At 40.3% G+C, this 24499-nt stretch overlaps 1 protein-coding gene across 2 annotated transcripts in view; it reads right to left on the minus strand.

Moving 5' to 3' along the window:
- pcxa (pyruvate carboxylase a) overlaps positions 1-24499 on the minus strand; it is a 493922-nt gene that overhangs the window by 79777 nt on the left and 389646 nt on the right. For both annotated transcript variants that reach the window (XM_060936332.1, XM_060936333.1), the window contains 6 exons: positions 23624-23768; positions 23142-23231; positions 14793-15014; positions 11435-11591; positions 6238-6478; positions 5760-6009 (listed from right to left, as the gene is read on the minus strand). In XM_060936332.1, the coding sequence (XP_060792315.1) occupies positions 5760-6009; positions 6238-6478; positions 11435-11591; positions 14793-15014; positions 23142-23231; positions 23624-23768 (1105 nt within the window). The remainder of the gene's footprint in view (positions 1-5759; positions 6010-6237; positions 6479-11434; positions 11592-14792; positions 15015-23141; positions 23232-23623; positions 23769-24499) is intronic.

Here is a 24499-nt window from a genome sequence, read left to right on the forward strand (position 1 = left end):
AAAACGCCCACCACTGAAGCAACAACAGCACGTTTGAACAAGCGAAACAAATATAAACTATAATCTGAATTCCAGCCAGCAAGATTGTCAGAGCTGCTGTTACAGGAAATGAATCAACACCTTGACCAGTCAGACTTGTATAATAATTTACATGAACCATGATAAGTTCAAACCCATGCACTCAGACTAAAAGATGGAAGAACAATCTTTTATGGAAGTACTTAAAGCATGGATGCAAACGGCGCGCCTTTTGGCGGATGCCGCCTTTTTCACGACTGTCTGGGGGACTTGTGTGAATCGCGCAGATCCGATGAGGGTTTTTTTTTTGGGGGGGGGGGGGGGGGGGGGGGGCGTTGGAGTGTCTGATTATAATTTCTTCAAAGTAAATTCTGTATTAAAATTACTAAATAAGCAAATGCCGTTATAGTCCATGAAACATAGGAAGTACAAGTATGCAAGGATTTCCATCAGTCCAACGAAAGTTACGTAATTGGCTTTACGTGCGCAGCTTTTTGATTTACTGTTTTCTTCTCATACTTGTACTTCCTATGTTTCATGGACTGTAACGGCATTTGCTTATTTAGTAATTTTAATACAGAATTTACTTTGATGAAATTATAATCAGACACTCCAACGCACCCCCCCCCCCCCCAAAAAAAACCCAAAAACCTCATCGGATCTGCGCGATTCACACAAGTCCCCCAGACAGCCGTGAAAAAGGCGGCATCCGCCAAAAGGCGCGCCGTTTGCATCCATGTAAAAGTGCATATCCTGAACCAAATTTTTTTTTTTTTATATATATATATGAAAGTATGTCCCTTTACATACTCATCCAGAAGGGTAATCTTGCACAAGGCCATCTGTCTACAGCAGAAAAAACATAAAATAACAAAACACGTCTGGAAAAATCCCAAGGGAGTCTGTAGCCAGAATCGTGACGTTACCTGCGGAAGCGCCAGCAGGCTGCGCGAGCTTGCACGGTTTCAGTGCACAGCCTGTGTAGACCAACTTTAGCAGCTAGCGATTTTGCATTGAAATATGGAATTGTCACCTGAGCGCGATGTGGGAAACGATGAGTACTAATCCCATCAAGATTGGTGTTGCTACACCCTCCTACGATACATCTGTTAACCATTTTAATAATTACGCGATAACGTTGAAGAAATTTGCAGAAAACCACCAGGTCGTTTTCTCATAAACAAACCAGCGCTGACGTAGGATTCAGAAGGAGGCGTCCCGCACGCGACATCACGAAAATCAATGTTTCCTGGGAAATCCAAATGCCAAGTTTTTTCAGAGGCGGACCAATTCGCCTCAAATGGCTCGATTTCAACTGAATTTTTCTGGCATTGCGCAAGGTAAAAAAAATTGCGTAAAATGCAAAATGTGACAGATATTTGACTAAAGTTTAATATAAAATAGGAGAATTACATTGATCTTGCTCCTGAATTTACCTGTGATATGCACTTTAAAGGTCCAGTTTAAAAAAAAAAAAAAGTGTGATTTTTTTTTTTTCTCCGTTGCCAGGTTAACAATTTTGGCCCAAATGCCATCTTATATGATCGGAATTAGCTACACAAGAGGGGTTTACTGTTTAAAGATGATGTTTTTAATGCAGGGGTGAGTCGGGTCTAAATTATTAGTTGACAGTCCAGTGACCTGAAATGCGACAAACTTTCCACTGACCTCTCTCTCTCTCTCTCTCGCTCATGAGATGAGGTGAAGCACTGGTGGTTGCTGTAAGGTCTCAATTAAGGAAAGGTCACACGGTCACTCAGCACAGCCAAACGATGCCCGTGCATTCTGACCCCTCTTCCTGCCCTTTTCTCACTCACCCCTACACAGACACTTTTCCTCCTCACTCGTTTTCTCTCACCCCTACACAGTCTTTCTCTCCCTCGCCCATGTGCATGTTCTGTGCCCCTTTTATTGACCGGGCTTGTCAGTCATGTTCTGTTCACGAGCCAGTTTTGAAATAGCTGGAATGCAAACATGGGAGGAGGAGGAAGAGGAGGAGGAAAACAAAAAACAAAAATGAGTGAACGAAAAGCTGCATAAATAAAAACAAACAGCCAGAAGTGCATGTGGTTATGAAAATGGGACTACTGGAGTGTGCGTGGTTATTTGGATTGCGCCACTTGGGCTGCTTTAGAACAGGAGACATTAATGCAGGGGGATAAGCGTGCTTCTGTAAAAATAAAGAGGATGCAACAAATGTTTACAGTGTGAGAGTGAATTTATTCCAAAAAAAATAATAATAATAATCATCATCACACCCTGGTTGCCTCTTGATATTGCCCTGGCTCAAGAGTACACCATGCTTTGGTGAGAAAAAAAACAGCACAAATACCGTAAAATACCAAATAATAGCCCGGGCGATTATTTGTCTCAATCACGTAAGAGACCCGGCGCGTATTAGAGACTAGGCGGCTATTTGGAACAGGCGATTAATTCCTTCTTCACAAACACCTTCCCCAAAATCTACCTCAAAACGGGGAAAAAAAATCATTCTCAGATAGGCCTACTTTTAACCAGTATAACTTACAGTTTGTTTAGAGTTAGATTACAGATAGCACGGTGCCGACTTCGGGGAATTTTGAAGACGCAGAATGCATCTTCGCATGGCACAGTCGGGGTGGATAAAGGATAAATCACACACCTTTTCCTGTTAATGACTAGTTAAGCGCATGCTTTACAAAATAATCAAGAAACCACACCATTGTCTGTGCGCAGCACTGTGATTTAATTACTCTGCAAAGTTATGGTCACTTGCTATCACCCTCACCCATGCAGCCTCCACCCTTTGCGCTTCGCGATGTCTGTCAATCTGAAATTGCATGGAGGGCACGACGTTGAAGCAACATAATTAGGGTGCGAAGTGTCAAACCAAAGGGTTTTTTCTTATGCTGAAAAATAAGTGACCTGCAGTGGCTACATACTGTCATCTTGCATCACGTTTCTCTCCAAGACGTCTCCCTATTTGGCCGATATGAGCCTATTCCCCGAGTGAGTTGGTACGGTGGCTCGACCCCGTAGAAAACTTAAAGTTCGGATGAAAGTTAGTTGAATAGGTTACTGACTTGTAGGCCTACATGTTGCCTGCCTGACGCGTGCTTCTGCCCAACTTGCACGACAGATTACTTGTTGAAAAGGCCGCTTGGATTAGATTGGCCGCGAGCAGACTGAAATGCATGTTAGAACGCTCTCACCTTTTTTGTAAAGCGTCTTCCAGATCCGAATGGGTAAGGGCAAGTGAAATGGTATAAGGTCTTTAATAAAACTCAGTGTGTGCTTTGATGCATGCATTCGGCAATTTAGGTCGTTTAACAGAAGCAGCAGTCCAACCTTGGAAACCTGCAGTCCTCAATGTCACCACACACGCTGGCTTTCGTTGGGTATACCCAAAGGGGTGGCTAAGACATCTGTCAAAAGTTACGGAGTTGCATTCCTCAAGAAATATTACGGTAGACCAAGATTATAACATTGAAATGGCATGTTTATTATCACGTAACAAAATGTTGTAAACAGTATTATAGAAATAATTTCATTCATTCATTCATTCATATTGTTTCGGTAGAAAACTATGCAATGCAAAATCGTTTAAACACCAGAAAACCAGAAAAGTGCTGGGCCTCAAGATTCTAGATAGAACGTTCGGACGCTTTTTTTTTTTTTAGACCCCGGCGAGTATTCGGAACCGGCCTTTATTTGTCACAACACACGCGTACACCCGGCCGTTAAAGGGAACTCGGCGGTTAATTGGAACTCGGCTATTATTTGGTATTTTACGGTACAAACAACATGATCAACTGGAACAAAAATAAAATAAACCACGAAGCTTCATGCAAATTTTTAAACTCACACTATCAGGAATTCTGGTACTGAGGATTATGTAGGTGTCAGAAACGTGGTCTCGTATCACTCCCAAAAACTGTCCGAAACATACATTTTACAGTATTCACACTGTTCCTGAGATATTTTTTTTAACTACTTAAAGGGGCGGTCTGTAATTTTTCAGCCGTCTTCTACCTGGGAAGTGAATTAAAAATTGAAAGAAAAAAAAAATTCAGAAAGACTTCCATCACTTCCAACCACCTCTTTCTTTTCTTTTGAAAAGTATACAGTAATCCTTTCGAAATAGAGGGTGGAGCTCATTTCTGCAGGGATGAGAATGAAAAATATTTTACAAGTCTGAAAAAACCGGGGTGGGGCACGGGGGGGCAGGGCCCATGGGGCTAATTATTTTTGGCTTTTTTTTTTTTACCCCAAAACCATTAATTTTATCAGCAAAAATTTGCAATTTATTTGGAAATAAATTCCCCTTCTTGGTGGACTCCCAGGTGAAAATGATGAATATGGTACAAGAGACTTGTTTTTAAATCAATTCACATTTGATTATTTCAAAAAAATCAATGCACCTTTTAATATAAACGAGCTCGACAGTATTATATTTCTGCATTTTTGTGATTCATCTTTGAATACTCCAATCCTTTAAAATGAAGTGCAAATCAGAAAAAAGTTCTATCATATAATTCTCTGAAGCTTTCTTCTGATGTTATCATGGTAGCAGGAGGTCTTGCAGATTAAGCAGGCAACATTCAACATCGCTTATCACTTCCCTTTCAACTGTGTGTACTAACTAGGTTTTATCTGGACAGGATGTTGTGTAATGTAATGCATATACCATACGGTCAATTTGAAGATCGAGATGGTGATTTTGAATTAAAGAACAGGCATGTACAATGGGCATTACATATTGGAAATTTTTTTAAATCAAAAACTATAAGTTCATCTCGGCCTAAAAAATGTGGGCAGACGCTCCTGCGGCACATGCCAGCAATTCCCCCTATGAAATGAGCAATAAGTAGGAGAGTTATACATGCTATCATACTTAAAATTTTATCAGAAATATAGATATGATACTATGATTCTCCCCAACATGCTACATTAGATAAGCTAACCCCATTTATAAAAGATACACACTTATATATGACGTGTAATTGATATATATTTTTTGGGGCGCGCGCTCGCCCTCTGCCATGCCGATCCTGTAGGCTGCACTGACTCAAACTCCGGTCCTCAAGAAAAGAGATAAAAGCCCGCCCACACTGAAAGCTGATTGGCTTATTTTGCTGAGTAACCCAATCAAGATGCTCTTTGTTTGGCATGCGCTACATGAACAGGCACACAGGCAGTGTTGCCAGATTGGGTGCTTTTAAGTGCATTTTGGCAGGTTTTGAAATATTTTGGGCTGGAAAACGTCAGCAGTATCTGGCAACACTGCATACAGTTTCCCTCGCGCGTGCACATTCTAAGATGCGTGATGCAGACCTTAATGTTGCGCGCGCACGCTCTTGCTTGCTTCTATCAATATGCAGGAGACTCCCGGAACTTCTGGGAGACTTGGGATGTCTGCGTTATAAGGTGACCACAGATCGTTAATCATACCCCCCCCCCAAAAAAAAAAAATTCTCAACGGATTTACATCGATCTCAAAAACGATCATTTTGGTCTGAAAAAGTCTGAAATCCGCCAATCGGCGGAAAATTCTCATCCCTGTTTCTGGGCCAGAAAAAATAAACAAACCGAAGCCTGAAATACAAGAACCTTTCAGATCCACTGCATGACGATATTACTACTCAGGTTTCTCGAAAATATTTGGAAATTGTGTTCATTACACAACTTTTAAAAAACACCCGACTCCCCAACATAACAAACTGCAACTTTAAAGAAACATTCAGAAGATCAGTAGAACTCACCCGTGTTGTGTTTGTTTCCCTTGGTGCAGGCGACGATGGCGCCCATGCTCGGCTGGGATGTCATGCCAGCCATGGAGTCCGCTGCAACGTCAACGATGTCAGCTCCGGCTTCAGCACACGCCAACATGGCTGCCACGCCGGCGCCCGCCGTGTCATGAGTGTGCACGTGAATGGGCGTGTCAGGAAAACGATCCCTCAGTGCACCAATCAGCAAGTGGCTAGCTTCTGGTTTCAGCAACCCGGCCATGTCCTGGAGCAAACCAGAGAGAGTGAAATCGAGATCGTTTATAAGTGTGTGTGCTTTAGATTGAGACAGACAGCGGATCAGTATGGTAGTGTATGAGTGGGTGGTAGCTATGTAGGAAAAGCACCACTGCGGACAGCATGTGAAAGGGAACATTATCAGAAACAGAAAGAAAGCACGTCCCAAAGAACTCCACAACCATCATCATCCTGTTTATGAGGAAAGATCTTGCACCTTGATGCAAAGTATGTGCGTGCCAGCCTTCACAAGCTCGTCAGCCAGCTTCAGGTAGTAATCCAGAGAGTATTTCTGTCTCATGGGGTCAGAGACGTCGCCTGTGTATGAGATGGCTGCTTCCACCACACCTCCCGCTGCGCCAGCTGCCTCCATTCCCAGCAGCATGTTTGGGAGGTAGTTCAGAGAGTCAAAGACACGGAAGATGTCCATGCCGTTCTCTTTGGCCACCTCGCAGAACCTGGAACAAAGCCATCATGTTATGCACCATTCCTGTTACTACTGTGTGTTGCTTTGCTAAAGAATTAAATTTTTTTTTTAAATAACATCTGAGCCAGTTTTGCATTTTCATCACCGGTTCATTTAACCAGTTTTAGGCTGCTTTCACACATTTTGCTGAATCTGAATCAGAGAAAATTTTCTTCTTCTGATCTGCTTGCTAGGAAGTTTGGGCTTCTCTCACACTGTACATAAATAAATAAATAAATAAATTAATTAATTAATTAAAGCCCCCCCACCCAAAACCATTAGTTGTTGACCATGTAGAGCTGAAAATCAACTCCGAATAAAAAAAAGGTAAGAAATGTTTGCCAAGTGCTTGTAGAAATCAAATCACTCAAGCAAGTTGAACATGGAGCCAGGGCCAAATTAATTACTAGATAACTATTTATTCTATCCACATTCACTGGATATGAGCAATCACACGCTCTGATTTGGCTACTCTACTGCAAAGATATCAGCTCATATACCGTGAGTAGAGAAAAACAAAATGGCAGCTTTGTCATCAAGTATTTAAAAAAAAAAAAACCAAAAAAAACCCCAGAAATAGCTAAAAAATTTGGTCCCCGCCCCAATATCTCCTGTTCCACACTCCAGCCCAGTTAGTGGTGGTAATGCACCTTCAAGTTGGTTTGCCAACCAACAAAAAACCCTACAGAAGAAAAACAAAATGGCAAAGCGTGTTGCTGAACCAACCGAGAACAAAATAAAAACTACTCGAAAACAAAACCCCCGAAAATACAAAAAAAAATAAAGCAACAAAAAAGTGCTCCGAGAGCACAATATCCCCCGCTGGCAACTATACCACAACTCTGGTAAAATGCGACTGAATTGAACGAAACTGGAATATGCATATTACTAACATATAACAAAGAATCCTGCCAAGCTTCATGAAATTCCTCCAAAAATTGTGAGAGTAGTTGATTTCAGAAGGTGAGTACCCTTCCTGGGACGGACATCACCATGACAATCCCTCTTCGGGGCTTTTAGCCAGCGGGGGATAAAAATTGTGAGGGAAGTTGATTTCAGAAAGCAAGCACACCTTGATGAAATTGCCAATGTACAAGTTTGTTAATAATCAAGGGCATAACTCTGGTAAAATTTGTCCAAATTAAGCAAAATTTCAATATGCGTATAACTGTCATATAACAAAGCCTTTTACCAAGTTTGGTGAAATTCCTCCACAAACTGTGAGAGAAGTTGATTTCAGAAGAACGTACACCATCATGAAATTATCAAAGTACAAGTTATTTAATCAAGGGTCAAAACTCTCGGAAAATTTTCACAAATGAAATTAAATTGCAATATGCGTATTACCCTCATATAACAAGGCCTTTTGCCAAGCTTCGAGAAATTTGTCCAAAAATTGCGAGAGGAGTCGATGTCAGAATGCAAGCACACCTTCATGAAATTGTGAAAGTACAATGATGTTAACCAAGGGCTGTAACTCTGGCAAAATGCGGCTGAATTTAATGAAATTACAATATGCATATTACCAACATATAATAAAGAATCCTGCCAAGTTTCGTGAAATTCCTCCAAAAACTGTGAGAGGAGTTGATTTCAGAAGGTGAGCACCCTTCCCGAGACGGACAGACAGACAGACAGACAGACGGAATGAAATCGCCACAACATAATACCCCTGTGGGCCTTTCGGCCAGCGGGGGATAAAAACTGTACTTGAAAACAAAACCACAAAAAAAAGCCAACAACATATGGAATAAAAGTATTTCACGGGAAGAACATAGCTTCTATTTTTCAAGAATTATCATCATCGCATTTTTCACAAACTGCTACTATCATTTTGCCGGTTTGCTTACATTCTAAGCGGAAATTATTTCGTCAGGAAAGTTTTGTACAAAGTTTTTATTTATCGTCTTTGCAAAAAAAAAAAAATGCTCTGTTTCTCAAAATCCAGTGAACGTGGATAGAATAAAACAGTTATTCCACTCAATCTTGTCGTACACGGCTTATAGGCAACTCTGTGTTACATGCCTTGTATTGTATAATAATATAACTGTTTTCATATATACACAGTGGTGCTTGAAAGTTTTTGAACCCTTTAGAATTTTCTATATTTCTGCATAAATATGACCTAAAACAACTTCAGATTTTCACACAAGTCCTAAAAGTAGATAAAGAGAACCCAGTTAAACAAATGAGACAAAAATATTATACTTGGTCATTTATTTATTGAGGAAAATGATCCAATATTACATATCTGTGAATGGCAAAAGTATGTGAACCTCTAGGATTAGCAGTTAATTTGAAGGTGAAATTAGAGTCCGGTGTTTTCAATCAATGGGACGACAATCAGGTGTGAGTGGGCACCCTGTTTTATTTAAAGAACAGGGATCTATCAAAGTCTGATCTTCACAACACAGGTTTGTAAAAGTGTATTATGGCACAAACAAAGGAGATTTCTGAGGACCTCAGAAAAAGCATTGTTGATGCTCATCAGGCTGGAAAAGGTTACAAAACCATCTCTAAAGAGTTTGGACTTCACCAATCCACAGTCAGACAGATTGTGTACAAATGGAGGAAATTCAAGACCATCGTTACCCTCCCCAGGAGTGGCTGACCAACAAAGATCACTCCAAGAGCAAGGCGTGTAATAGTCAGCGAGGTCACAAAGGACCCCAAGGTAACTTCTAAGCAACTGAAGGCCTCTCTCACATTGGCTAATGTTAATGTTCGTGAGTCCACCATCAGGAGAACACTGAACAACAATGGTGTGCATGGCAGGGTTGCAAGGAGAAAGCCACTGCTCTCCAAAAAGAACATTGCTGCTTGTCTGCAGTTTGCTAAAGATCACGTGGACAAGCCAGAAGGCTATTGGAAAAATGTTTTGTGGACGGATGAGACCAAAATAGAACTTTTTGGTTTAAATGAGAAGCGTTATGTTTGGAGAAAGGAAAACACTGCATTCCAGCATAAGAACCTTATCCCATCTGTGAAACATGGTGGTGGTAGTATCATGGTTTGGACCTGTTTTGCCGCATCTGGGCCAGGACGGCTTGCCATCATTGATGGAACAATGAATTCTGAATTATACCAGCGAATTCTAAAGGAAAATGTCAGGACATCTGTCCATGAACTGAATCTCAAGAGGAGGAGGGTCATGCAGCAAGACAACGACCCTAAGCACACAAATCGTTCTACCAAAGAATGGTTAAAGAAGAATAAAGTTAAATGTTTTGGAAGAGCCAAGTCAAAGTCCTGACTTTAATCCAATGGAAATGTTGTGGAAGGACCTGAAGCGAGCAGTTCATGTGAGGAAACCCACCAACATCCCAGAGTTGAAGCTGTTCTGTACGGAGGAATGGGCTAAAATTCCTCCAAGCCGGTGTGCAGGACTGATCAACAGTTACCGCAAACGTTTAGTTGCAGTTATTGCTGCACAAGGGGGTCACACCAGATACTGAAAGCAAAGGTTCACATACTTTTGCCACTCACAGATATGTAATATTGGATCATTTTCCTCAATAAATAAATGACCAAGTATAATATTTTTGTCTCATTTGTTTAACTGGGTTCTCTTTATCTACTTTTAGGACTTGTGTGAAAATCTGATGATGTTTTAGGTCATATTTACTGTATGCAGAAATAGAGAAAATTCTAAAGGGTTCACAAACTTTCAAGACTGTGTGTGTCTGTGTGAGAGATATATATGAGGACGAAAACACTTTGTGGTTGCATTCAAAACAGACGTAATAGTCAGGTGTCTCACAAGGCAGGACTTTTGACTGAAGGTATCTTCTAACAAAGACATTTGTTTTGAATAAACTTTTAAGATAGCATTTACAGTAACGTGTGACATCAGCACACCATGTAACTAAACCAAAGAGTTTGCTATTTAGCGAACAGACGCCTCACAAATCATATCAAACAAATTTATTTGGTTTCAATCATGGGGTTGGAAGATAGTATGCTTATTTTTTTGGTAACTTTAAAAAAAAAAAAATCAAAGTGAAAAAAACCCCAAACTTTTATTTGTATACAAAATCACTTTTTGGGGGTGGCACGGTGGTGTAGTGGTTAGCACTGTCGCCTCACAGCAAGAAGGTCCGGGTTCGAGCCCCGTGGCCGGCGAGGGCCTTTCTGTGTGGAGTTTGCATGTTGTCCGTGTGGGTTTCCTCCGGGTGCTCCGGTTTCCCCCACAGTCCAAAGACATGCAGGTTAGGTTAACTGGTGGCTCTAAATTGACCGTAGGTGTGAATGTGAATGGTTGTCTGTGTCTATGTGTCAGCCCTGTGATGACCTGGCGACTTGTCCAGGGTGTACCCCGCCTTTCGCCCGTAGTCAGCTGGGATAGGCTCCAGCTTGCCTGCGACTCTGTAGAAGGATAAAGCGGCTAGAGATAATGAGATGAGATGAGAAATCACTTTTTGGTCAAGTTTGGTCCGCCATCTTTTTTTTTTCCCTGTTCCTTGAGAGAGAGTTGCTGCACAGATTTATGGGTAGATTTGAGGATACATCGATGTTGCCTTCAACTGGAGGCAGTCTGAAGGCATCTTAGAAGGCCTGATGCCTTGCTGCCTTGTTATTAGACATCCTACTGAGGCAGCAGTTTCATCGTTTCGAATGCAGCCTGTGTGTCACCATCACCATTTTTTCCTCCGCAGTTCTGGCTCAGTTTGTACTTCTTGGTTCAACTTGCAACTATGGTGAAAAAAAAAAAAAAAAGTCTTATGCAACCCAAAATCAACGGCAAGTTTTGTTCACTTCTTGGAGTTGAATCACTTCCTGACACCAGTCAAAGCAAGCTAGTCAACCGAGACACTTCAATCGGGTGCTCTTGCTCAGATGGCTCTTGGATATTTTGGTTTGAATCAAACAGATTAAAATGTGAAAGCAGCCGTACAGATTTGGATTTTAGACGTATACTGAAACCAAGGTTTGGGTGCATGGTGCTGACTTGTAGACTGCGTTGTCTGGGTAGTTTGTGTATCCCACAGCATTGGCTCCTCTCAGAAGCATCTGGAAAGGCACGTTGGGGATCAGAGACCTCAGCTCCTGCAATCTCTTCCAAGGACACTCGCATAAGAAGCGCATTGCTACATCAAATGTAGCACCTATAAAAGAAAAAGTCGTACAAATATAGCTTTTTTTTTTAAGCAAATCATGAAATGCAATGACTTCTCTAATGCCGTTTGCCTGTTTCTCTCCTTCCTGCTCCTGCTGTAACCTTGGGAACACAGGAATACCACAAGAATACATACCAACACAAGTCGAGTGTTGAAGCACAAATATGCAAGAGTTTGAATATTCATGATTCCTTTATAGCAAGAAAGATGATTTTTTTTTTCTTTGAATAACATGAACAAGTGAACCCTTGGCAAAAGGGTCAAACCTACAACTGCATAACCTGAAGGGAGAGCTCAGTGTGAGGGGAAATTTAATAGGATACTATCCTCTGGTACAAAAAGAAAAAAAAAATCATCCCTTTTACCATTCCCGTCAAATTACTGTCATAATGCAATCCGATCTAATAGTTCTACTATGAATATTTTATTTAAATGTAAATAATTAAGTTGAGATTACAAGCATTTCTTCATGCCCTGCAGAGGATCCACTTATGCAGAAATGCATTTATTAATAATGCAACGATGTGTTTAATGGGCAGCACAGAAATCGGATTGAAAACATGCTTTTCTTTTTTTTTTTTTTAAGAGGCTGAGAACTGTTTCTATAAAGGTCATATCGATACAAAACTACAAACACATTCATATCATTAATCTGCATTATGACTTGTTACCTTGCTGCATTATCAGTAATAATGTCATAAAACACTTTATAACACCAAACCTTCCTTTGCATAGTGGATTATTAAGATGTAATGTGTTATTAGCTCTCCATACAGCACCAGTCAAAAGTTTGGACACCCCTGCTCGACTCATTCATAGGGTTTCCTGTATTGTGACTATTTTCTACATTGTAGAGCAATACTGAGGACATCAAAACTATGAAATAACATCTGGAACATAGATGGAATTTTGTGGCAAAAAAAAAAAAAAAAAGTGTTTTAAAAAAAACCCCAGAATGTTTGATATTTTAGATTCTTCAGCGTTTACCTTGATGACACTTTGCACACTATTGGCGTTATCTTTACCAGCTGCATGAGGTAGTCACCTGGAACGCTTTTCAATTAACAGGTGTATCTCGTCAAAAGGTAATTAGTGGACGAGTTTCTTGCCTTCTTAATGTGTTTGAGATCAAAAGTAAATGGTAAACTAGATAGAGACTGTGACTGAAGTCACAGTGATTTGCGCTAGCTGTTACAAACCAGGACATCTGGTCACCGTGCCCTATAGATCCGGAACGGTAAGAGATAGAGAATGATGCTTAGTGAGGAAAAGTTGCACCCTGCCGCCCTGAGCAATATTTTTAAAACTGATTGAAAAAATCATGAAAATTGACAGAGTTATAAGTGATTGAAAAAAATCCCGTTTTTCATGGATCGTTCCGGTTCGGTGATCCAGATCAGCACCAAAAGTCATAGCAACATAATTCAGTCCAGAGGTATTCTTCATGTGAAATTTGGTGCTGATTGGTTGAAAACTGAGAGAGAAATAGGGTCCTAAAAACGTTAGGAGACTAATAATACGAACTAGATAGAGACTATGACTGAAGTCACAGTAATTTGCGCTAGCTGTTACAAACCAGGATGTCTGGTCACCGTGCCCTATAGATCCGGAACGGTAAGAGATGGAGAACGATGCTTAGTGAGGAAAAGTTGCATCCTGCCACTCTGAACAAAATTTTGAAAAATGACTGAAAAAAATCATGAAAATTGACAGTTAAGTGATTGAAAAAAAAGTTTTTCATGGATTATTCCGTTTTGGTGATCCAGATCAGCACCAAAAGTCATAGCAATGTAATTCACCCCAGAGGTATTCTTCATGTGAAATTTGGTGATGATTGGTTGAAAACTGAGGGAGAAATAGTGTCCTAAAAACGTTAGGAGACTAATAATACAAGCTAGATAGAGACTATGACTGAAGTCACAGTAATTTGCGCTAGCTGTTACAAACCAGGATGTCTGGTCACCGTGGCCTATAGATCCGGAACGGTAAGAGATAGAGAATGATGCTTAGTGAGGAAAAGTTGCACCCTGCCGCCCTGAACAAAATTTTGAAAAATGACTGAAAGAATCATGAAAATTGACAGTTAAGTGATTGAAAAAAACCATGTTTTTCATGGATCATTCCGGTTCGGTGATCCAGATCAGCACCAAAAGTCATAGCAATGTAATTCACCCCAGAGGTATTCTTCATGTGAAATTTGGTGATGATTGGTTGAAAACTGAGGGAGAAATAGCGTCCTAAAAATGTTAGGATAATAATAATAATAATAATAATAATAATAGATGGATAGAGAGAGAGAGAGAGAGAGAGAGAGACTGTGACTAAAAAGTCACAGTCATTTTCACGAGCTGACCTTTGTCAACTGAAAGTCAAGGAAAAGTTGCGCCCTGCCACCCTGAACAAAATAAATAATTAAAAAAAACCTGACTGGAAAAATCATAAAAACTGACAGAGTTATAACTGACTGAAAAAAATCCTGTTTTTCATGGATCATTCCAGTTCGGTGATCTGGATCAACACCAAAAGTCACAGCAACGTAATTCAGCCCAGAGGTATCCTAAAAAACGTTAGGAGGAGAATAATAATAATAATAATAATAATAATACGAAGAAAGATCCTGAGTGAAAGTAACAATTTGCGCCAGCGCTGCTTAGTGCAAATTAATAATAAAAATACAGTAAACAGCCCTATTCCACAACTGCAGTAATCCAGATGATGACAAGAACCGACCAACTATGTAAAGAGAAACGACATCCATCATTACTTTAAGACATGAAGTGACTTAATTAATAAAAATAAAGAAAAACCAGTGAATTTGAAGGTGTCCAAACTTTCGATAGGTACTGTATAATGCATTATTTTACATGCCATGCCTTTTCATGAATGATTATAACACCTTATAATCTACCACAATATTTATATAGCCTTCATCGAAAGTGCTATCAAATTTTCATCACGACCTAGAATGCATCTCCAATAAAGCACGGTTATCTTCTACTCTTGCTTTAAGAACTAGCTTTTCCTAAGCCAACTCTTCAAGAACTTTCTAAAATATGATTATTAATAATGCAATGACAAACAAAAAAGGAGCAAGAGTCTGGCTAATGGTCAGGGGAGAAGCTGTGAAATAAAAAAAATGGGGGGAAAAATACATTAAAAATGCTTGAGAGAGAATTAGAAATGTCAGACCTCCCCAGTTTTCCACGCTGAAGAGGTTGCTGAAGTTGTGAGCCACAAAGGGTGCAATCTTTTTAAGGTCATGAGTGCGCACCCGAGTGGCCAGGAGGGACTGGTGGGCATCTCTGAAGGTCGTGTCCATCAGTAGCAGACCTTTGTGGGCACGTACCGCCTTGGCAAAGCCTTCAGGGCCTTCTTTCAGCAGCACATCCCTAAAACCTGTTGGCGGGGCTCCTAAAATGAGCGCGTGCACACACACACAAACACACAGAGTAATCAATTCTACAATCAATCATACCTTAAAGTCAATACATTATACAAGATTCAAGAACCTTGTTGTAATGAAGTAAAATCAAATATAAATAATGTTTCAACAAAAAAAAAAAAAACATTAGAAAGATGTCATGGACATGCTTTATATAATCCTGAGACTATATATGCAATATTATGCAAGATGTAGTGCAACACTGGAACAAAATAACACTATGGCATTAAAAACAGGAAATATGCAAACATGATAGAATATTGTGTCATTCAATTCCAGCAGACATGCTTTAACAAGAAAGTACTTTTGTAGCATATTTCTTTCTTTAAGGATCTCACAAAAAAACAAAACAAAACGAGGATGTTCAGTAAAACTGCATGAAAGATTGCAAATGCTCCCGAACTAACAAACAATCTACCGACAGGGTTACAGATCCGACATCTGGGTTTCTGTCAAGCTGCTTCGTGACAATATTTAGAAGTTCTATACGACTAAAAATAAACTGACAGGTGGTGGAGAGAGCTTGAATAAAAGTAGAATAAGGAAGACAGAAATGATAAATATAAGCAACAACAACAAATGAGTGCTCTGAGAGTACAATATCCCCTGCTGGCAACTCGGCCGTAACTCTGGTAAAACGCGACTGAATTGAACGAAATTGCAATATACGTATTACCGACATATAACAAAAAAATCCTGTCAAGTTTCATGAAATTCCTCCAAAAACTGTGACGGAAGTTGATTTCAGAAAGCAAGCACACCTTGATGAAATTGCCAAAGTACAAGTTTGTTAATAATCAAGGGCATAACTATGGTAAAATTTACCCAAATAAAACGAAATTTCAATCTGCGTATAACTGTCATATAACAAAGCCTTTTACCAACTTTGGTGAAAATCCTCCACAAATTATAAGAGGAGTTGATTTCAGAAGAATGTACACCATCATGAAATTGTCAAAGTACAAGTTATTTAATGAAGGGTCAAAACTCTCGGAAAATTTTCACAAATGAAATTAAATGGCAATCTGCGTATTACCGTCATATAACAAGGCCTTTTGCCAAGCTTCGAGAAATTCGTCCAAAAATTGTAAGAGTTGATGACGTCAGAAGGCGAGCACACCTTCATGAAATTGTCAAAGTACAAGGTTGTTAATCAAGGGCTGTAACTGGTAAAATGTGACCGAATTGAACAAAATTTCAATATGCGTACTACCAACATATAACAATGCCTTTTACCAAGTTTTGTGAAATTCCTCCAAAAATTGTGAGAGGAGTTGATTTCAGAAGGAAAACATATTTTCATGAAATTGTCAAATTATAATTTTGTTAATCAAAGGTTGTAACTCGGGTAAAATGTGACCCAATTTAACAAAATTGCAATATGCGTATTATTGAGATATAACAAAGAATCTGGTCAAGTTTCGTGAAATTCTTCCAAAAATTGTGAGAGGAGTTGATTTCAGAAGGTGAGCACCCTCCCCAGGGTGGATGGATGGATGGACGGAGGGAGGGACGGACATCACCACGACATAATCCCCTTTCGGGCCTTTCGGCCAGCGGGGCATAAAAACACCAAAAATAAATCTTACAAATAAACATGAATAAATTGATGGTCAGTTTAACATTCTGCCTCCTCGCAAATTTCATCCTGGCTCTTGTTCTTTTCTTTTTTGGATAAAACAGCAAAGGGACAAAGTGCATTATTTATATTATTAGCATTATTAAGCATTGAAAGTTAACTTTGAGGCAAAAATGAGAAAATTCTCAGTTTATGTAAAGGAAAATTCCATCATGAAATAACAATAAATGTTTTATTTTTTTCGCGGTGCGGTTTTCATCAAATCCTGCGCTCTGATTGGCTGGCAAGCGGGTCCATATCCTACAGTACGGACCCCAGTTACGGACCTCTGGCGACCCACTCGTTCACAACAACAACAAACATAGTAGCAATTTTTGTCAACATTTATCTTTTTTTTTAAAATAAGATTTATTTATAATATTATCAAAAATCTTATAAATTTTTGCAAGCATTTCTCAGGAAAATAGCATTATGGATAGCGATAATGACAGTGTTCACAGCGAAAGCGAGTTTTACTACCCTGAGGAAGACACAATAAAAGAAAACATTTCAGGAGAAAGCTAAAAACCTCTAACTTGCTAACGCCAAGCAAAAACATGGCTGAATCCTGAATGGCTCAATTTTGTATAAATAGGGGACTACAACCCCGATTCCAAAAAAGTTGGGACAAAGAACAAATTGTAAATAAAAACGGAATGCAATAATTTACAAATCTCAAAAACTGATATTGTATTCACAATAGAACACAGACAACATATCAAATGTCGAAAGTGAGACATTTTGAAATTTCATGCCAAATATTGGCTCATTTGAAATTTCATGACAGCAACACATCTCAAAAAAGTTGGGACAGGGGCAATAAGAGGCTGGAAAAGTTAAAGGTACAAAAAAGGAACAGCTGGAGGACCAAATTGCAACTCATTAGGTCAATTGGCAATAGGTCATTAACATGACGGTATAAAAAGAGCATCTTGGAGTGGCAGTGGCTCTCAGAAGTAAAGATGGGAAGAGGATCACCAATCCCCCTAATTCTGCGCCGACAAATAGTGGCGCAATATCAGAAAGGAGTTCCACAGTGTAAAATTGCAAAGACTTTGAACATATCATCATCTACAGTGCATAATATCATCAAAAGATTCAGAGAATCTGGAAGAATCTCTGTGCGTAAGGGTCAAGTCTGGAAAACCATACTGGGTGCCCGTGATCTTCGGGCCCTTAGACGGCACTGCATCACATACAGGCATGCTTCTGTATTGGAAATCACAAAATGGGCTCAGGAATATTTCCAGAGAACATTATCTGTGAACACAATTCACCGTGCCATCCGCCGTTGCCAGCTAAAACTCTATAGTTCAAAGAAGAAACCGTATCTAAACACGATCCAGAAGCGCAGACGTCTTCTCTGGGCCAAGGCTCATTTAAAATGGACTGTGGGAAAGTGGAAAACTGTTCTGTGGTCAGATGAATCAAAATTTGAAGATCTTTATGGAAAATCAGGGACGCCGTGTCATTCGGACTAAAGAGGAGAAGGACGACCCAAGTTGTTATCAGCGCTCAGTTCAGAAGCCTGCATCTCTGATGGTATGGGGTTGCATTAGTGCGTGTGGCATGGGCAGCTTACACATCTGGAAAGACACCATCAATGCTGAAAGGTATATCCAGGTTCTAGAGCAACATATGCTCCCATCCAGACGACGTCTCTTTCAGGGAAAACCTTGCATTTTCCAACATGACAATGCCAAACCACATCCTGCATCAATTACAGCATCATGGCTGCGTAGAAGAAGGGTCCGGGTACTGAACTGGCCAGCCTGCAGTCCAGATCTTTCACCCATAGAAAACATTTGGTGCATCATAAAACGGAAGATACGACAAAAAAGACCCAAGACAGTTGAGCAACTAGAATCCTACATTAGACAAGAATGGGTTAACATTCCTATCCCTAAACTTGAGCAACTTGTCTCCTCAGTCCCCAGATGTTTACAGACTGTTGTAAAGAGAAAAGGGGATGTCTCACAGTGGGAAACATGGCCTTGTCCCAACTTTTTTGAGATGTGTTGTTGTCATGAAATTTAAAATCACCTAATTTTTCTCTTTAAATGATGCATTTTCTCAGTTTAAACATTTGATATGCCATCTATGTTCTATTCTGAATAAAATATGGAATTTTGAAACTTCCACATCATTGCATTCCGTTTTTATTTACAATTTGTACTTTGTCCCAACTTTTTTGGAATCGGGGTTGTACATAAGCGGCAAAATGTAGTTTTTTTCCTGCTATGGAAGTGCACTTGTATACCGAGGAGAAAGCAATTTGCATTACAGCCGTGAATGAGGATTCAAAATGGCGGCTCGGCTCGGTTTTCCCTTTCGGGCGCTCTCGTTTTCTGTTAGAATTTGGTAAAGAAAAAAATTATTTACCAGCTTAAGGTCGGTCCGTATCGTGAAATACCGTGGCCTCGGCCTTGAATACTGACCTCGGCCCAGAGGGCCTCGCTCAGTACTTTCAAGACCTCGGTCACATTATTTCACGATACAGACCTCCCAGCTGGTAAATAACATATATACACGATGCAACAGGTGAACACTGCCAGCACATTTATGGCTAAGCTTTGTTGTTCAATCAAAAAGAAAAAGATCGAGAGAAAAAAACAAAACAAATGAGAGCTTCTCCCCATTTTCAGCAGTGTTCAATGGAGAATGGAGATACTACTACATCGACCTCAGTCGGGCAAAATAGCGGACTCTCTACTCCTCTCTACCCATCATTAGGGTCCTCAATTCAACGGTGTTGACCACTCCAGCATCTTCTTTGAGGACATCTATCATTGTTTTGAGTGGCCACCCAGGGTTTCTTCTGCCATGTGTGGGCCCCCATAATACCGTTACAAATGCTGGGATCTCTGGTGCCCCTTTTCCACCAAAGCAGTTCCAGGGCTGGTTCGGGGCCAGTGCTTAGTTTGGAACCAGGTTTTCTGTTTCCACTGACAAAGAACTGGCTCTGGGGCCAGAAAAACCGATTCCAGGCTAGCACCAACTCTTTGCTGGGCCAGAGGAAAGAACCACTTACGTCAGCGGGGGGGGGGGCGGAGTTGTTAAGACCAACAACAATAAGACCATGAAAGATCGCCATTTTTAAGCAACGAGAAGCAGCAGCTGTACAAACGTGAAGTCATCCATAATTATTATTATTATTGTTGCTGCTGCTGCTTCTTCCGTGTTGTTTTTGCTTCGATATTCGTGCCAAGGTTTATGCAAACGTAGCGACGTAACAGACGTATACAGCGACGTAATGACGTATACAACGACGTAATGACGTGGCTTCCCTTAGCACCGCGAGCTATGGAAAAGCAAACTGGTTCTCAGCTGGCTCGCAAGTTGAACGAGTCGTGAACCAGCACCAGCACTGGCCCCGAACCAGCCCTGGAACTGATTTGGTGGAAAAGGGGTATGGATGTTGGAGGCAGTGGCCAGCTAGCCTGAGTTGCCTTGCTGCTATTTTGTCTGAGACCCTACATAGGCCTCCATACAATTCTTGATTGGTGATACGTTGCTGCCAGTTGATATTGTGAATGGTTCTTGTATAACACCCGTCGAGGGACTTGGTAAGTGGAGTGGTCAGGATCCAGGCCTCTCAGCCATTGAGCAGGATGGATTCAATGGCTGCTGTGAATATCTTGGCTTTTAACCCTCTTGATAACTTGAATGTCCAAACTCTTCAGGTTGTGGAGGGCTCTCCAAGCTTGTACCTTATTCTCTTTAATGTCCCTCTCTGTGCTCTCCATTCTTGAGCCAATATATTTAAAGTCATTAACCTGTTGAAGATGGTCACCACTGCTAACTTTGAGGGGAGTCAAGGATGTTATACTGAAAGCCATGAATTCAGTCTTCTTGGCATTGATGTGCAGGCCAGTCTTCCTGTATTCAGAATGGAGATAACTGAAGTTTAACTACAAGTTTGACAATTCGAGACATTGCAGGGCTGATAAACTCTAAACTCCGCTTGGCTAGTTAGCGATATAAGATACGACACTTAGTGAAACGCTGATCAAGGACAGCTGTATTAGAATGAAAGGTGAATCATTAGAACCTACAGTACCAGTCAAAAGTTTGAACTCATCTTCGAATTACCTCACCCGCGACGGAGTAAACGGGAACAGGTATTGTAATTTAATGTTTTGTCTTTATTTGTATTAATTAAAAGACACTTCATGTCTTAAAGTAACGATGGATGTCATTTCTCTTTACTTAGTCAAGTGGTTCTTGACATAATATGGATTACTACTGTTGTGGAATAGGGCTATTTATTGCGTACTTATTATTTACTATTTACCATTTGATCTCAAATGCATTAAGGCGGCAAGAAATTGCACTAATTACCTCTTGACGAGGCACACCTGTTAATTGAAAAGCATTCCAGGTGACTACCTCATGAAGCTGGTTAAGATAATGCCAATAGTGTGTAAAGCATCGTCAAGGTAAACAGTGACTACTTTGAAGAATCTAAAATAAGAAAAATTGTTTTGTTTGTTTCCCGACATAATTCCATACATGTTCCATGTTATTTCATAGTTTTGATGTCTTCAGTATCGTTCTACAATGAAGAAACGCCAAGTCAAGTTTATTTTTATAGCGCTTTTAACAACAGACATTGTCACAAAGCAGCTTTACAGAATTTTAATGACTTTAAACATGAGCTAATTTTATCCCCAGTGAGCGAGTCTGTGGCGACAGTGGCAAGGAAAAACTCCCTTAGACGACATGAGGAAGAAACCTCGAGAGGAACCAGACTCAAAAGGGAACCCATCCTCATTTGGGTGATAACAGACAACGTGATTATAACATTTTTAACAGTTTTAACAGGAAGTCAGTTTCGTTGATGTTATAAACTCTTCACTGATGGGAACTTGAATGCAAAACTGTTCATGACAACTGCAGTCCTAAAGTTCGCAAATCAACTGCAGTCCTAAAGTTCGCAAGTCAACTGTAGTCCTCAGCCATAAAAGCATTACTGTAAGAGTCAAAATACAGAAAAGCCTATGAATGAAAAGTTTGGGTGTCTAAACTTTTGACTGGTACTGTATGTTTGCATGGAGTATGAAGATGAATATTTCACAGTTATTCCATGAAATCGAGTCGCACATGAGCTATAAGCCACATACGACAAGACTGAGTGGAATAACTTATGACATCCACCGGATTTTGAGATAAATAAAAAAAAAGTCCGACAAAATCATTTCCGCTCAGGTGGACTTCTTAAAAACCTATCGACGGCTGCACGAATTGATTTTAGTGTTGTTGGTGGTTTTTTTTGTTTTTTGTAGAAAGTGCCGTCTTGCTGTCATGCTGAGGTGTAGAATAGGTTTCGACATTTATTTAATTCTTCATTGGACATTTCAGTTACGTAATTTTGAAACTTCTTTGAGCTTTTGAACCAGTCTAAATAAATTTCAACAAATTTTAATGCTTAACGATGAAGAATGCAAACAAACCGGCGAAATGACCGGAGCAATTTGTGAAAAATGAGAAAATAATTCTTAAAAAAAAAAATCTTACTTTCATCAAATACTTTCTTTCCACATTTTTTTTAAAATATATTTTTTAGGGTTTTGTTTCCGAGTAGTTTTTATTTCGTCCTCCATTGGTTCAACAATACGCACCGCCATTTGGTTTTTCTCTACTCACAGTATATAAGCTGATATCCTAGTAGTAGAGTAGCCAATCAGGGCGTGTGATTGCTCATATCCAGTGAATGTGGATAGAATAATTATAATTATACAACAGCACTGGGCAGCACGGTGGTGTAGTGGTTAGCGCTGTCACCTCACAGCAAGAAGGTCCGGGTTCGAGCCCCGTGGCTGGCGAGGGCCTTTCTGTGCGGAGTTTGCATGTTCTCCCCGTGTCCGTGTGGGTTTCCTCTGGGTGCTCCGGTTTCCCCCACAGTCCAAAGACATGCAGGTTAGGTTAACTGGTGACTCTAAATTGACCGTAGGTGTGAATGTGAGTGTGAATGGTTGTCTGTGTCTATGTGTCAGCCCTGTGATGACCTGGCGACTTGTCCAGGGTGTACCCCGCCTTTCGCCCGTAGTCAGCTGGGATAGGCTCCAGCTTGCCTGCGACCCTGTAGAACAGGATAAAGCAGCTACAGATAATGAGATGAGATGAGACAACAGCACTGGTGAGTTCTCAAATCTGATTGGACACATGACTCGGACAGTATTTCCAGATTTAACACGAACAGTAGGTTTATATTAAGGCATCTTGTCATTTCTATAGTAACAGCTCTTATACAGGGACTTGTATGGCTGATGCTCCACATAGTCCAAGACTACAGTAATAATAAACAGGTTTTAAACATATAAACGTTGACGGATTTTGTTAGGAGGCAATAATTTAACCTTTATGGAAGTAGTCTTAGGTGTCAGCGCATGAGAGGAGTTTACACTTCCTGGTTTCTCGGTAGTGGATCTGCACAGAGCTCATATTGACAGCATGTGCGTGGAGGTGTACTGCTTACTGAGAGACACTGCTGGGACGACTGGATCAATGGAGGAAGGCTTGGCCTTTACAGGGATGGGAGTCGTTGGACCATTCACCATGACGTGCCCTGAGATTAGAAAAGAGACACACACACACAATCTGACATCATACTGCACTCAACAGAAATTTCAAAGCTGCAGATAAGTATTTTATCGAAAGCTACAAAAGCTTCATATGATGAGTCAACTCAGGCAGTCTTTAAAATACAATCTGAGAATCCTAAATATCAATATAAAGGTAAAAGTGAAGCAAAACAAGCCTTCAAGGGATGCGATTCCATTGAAATGAAAGCATATCGATTGTACGTAGAGAAAGCTTTTGATCATATGCGCCTGCTTTCCCCCACTCACGCTGTCTCACGAACTTGACCGACACTCGAACGTCGCACAGAGACTGCTGGTTTAAATAAAAAAAATAAAAAAAAATCAGGAAAAATTTATGATGCTTGTGTCACCCTACCCAGATAATGCAGGAGTTTCTGGGCTCGGTTCTGAACAGGTTTGAGGTTGAAAAGGTCCTGGTTCTCGTCGATGAACTGCGTATCCACGGTGCCATAAAGAAACTGGTCGTTGCTCAGTACGTTCTGGAGGAAAGGGATATTTGTCTGCCGGGATAGGAAAAAAAAACAAAAAAAAAAGGGAGAGAGAGAGTGTGAGTCTGAAATAATGGTTACACTGAGAAACTGCTGAGTGGCACAGAAGCTGAGAGCTCAAGACACAACACACACCGTAGAGACATAACACACAGCTCAGGTGCTAATGCTTCTACACAGGCAAATGAGACCTTTCAGGGTGTAAGCCTAAAATCAATACCATTATCTAAACACTCAATACAACTTCCATCACACAGCATTTTATGCATGTGTGTGTGTGTGAGAGAGAAATGCAGTCATATAATAGCCTATACAGTGCACAAGCGCAGAGAACTAACACCACTTTCTACAAAAATATCTATGGTTACAAGCCATGACCATATTAATGGGGTTCAAATAAGATTTAGTCGAGAAGCGATCGCACTTGACTTGTCCTACAGGCTACAATCTGGCCGATTTTAAGCTTTGAAATCAGTAGTTAAGAGTCAGCGACATGGTCATCCATCATACACTTACATTCTGAATGGCTTTACCATTAAAAGGAGAACTGAACGCAAATTTTTTATCATCAAAATTCTATTTCTCTCATTTTATTAAATATAGGAATGCATTTCTGACAGCTATTTTGTCACTGCTATAGCAACTTATGAGTGTTTGAAATATGCTACGTAATATATATCCGGGCGGCACGGTGGTGTAGTGGTTAGCGCTGTCGCCTCACAGCAAGAAGATCCGGGTTCGAG

Source organism: Neoarius graeffei, chromosome 12 (assembly GCF_027579695.1).
Source record: "Neoarius graeffei isolate fNeoGra1 chromosome 12, fNeoGra1.pri, whole genome shotgun sequence".
NCBI lineage: Eukaryota > Metazoa > Chordata > Actinopteri > Siluriformes > Ariidae > Neoarius > Neoarius graeffei.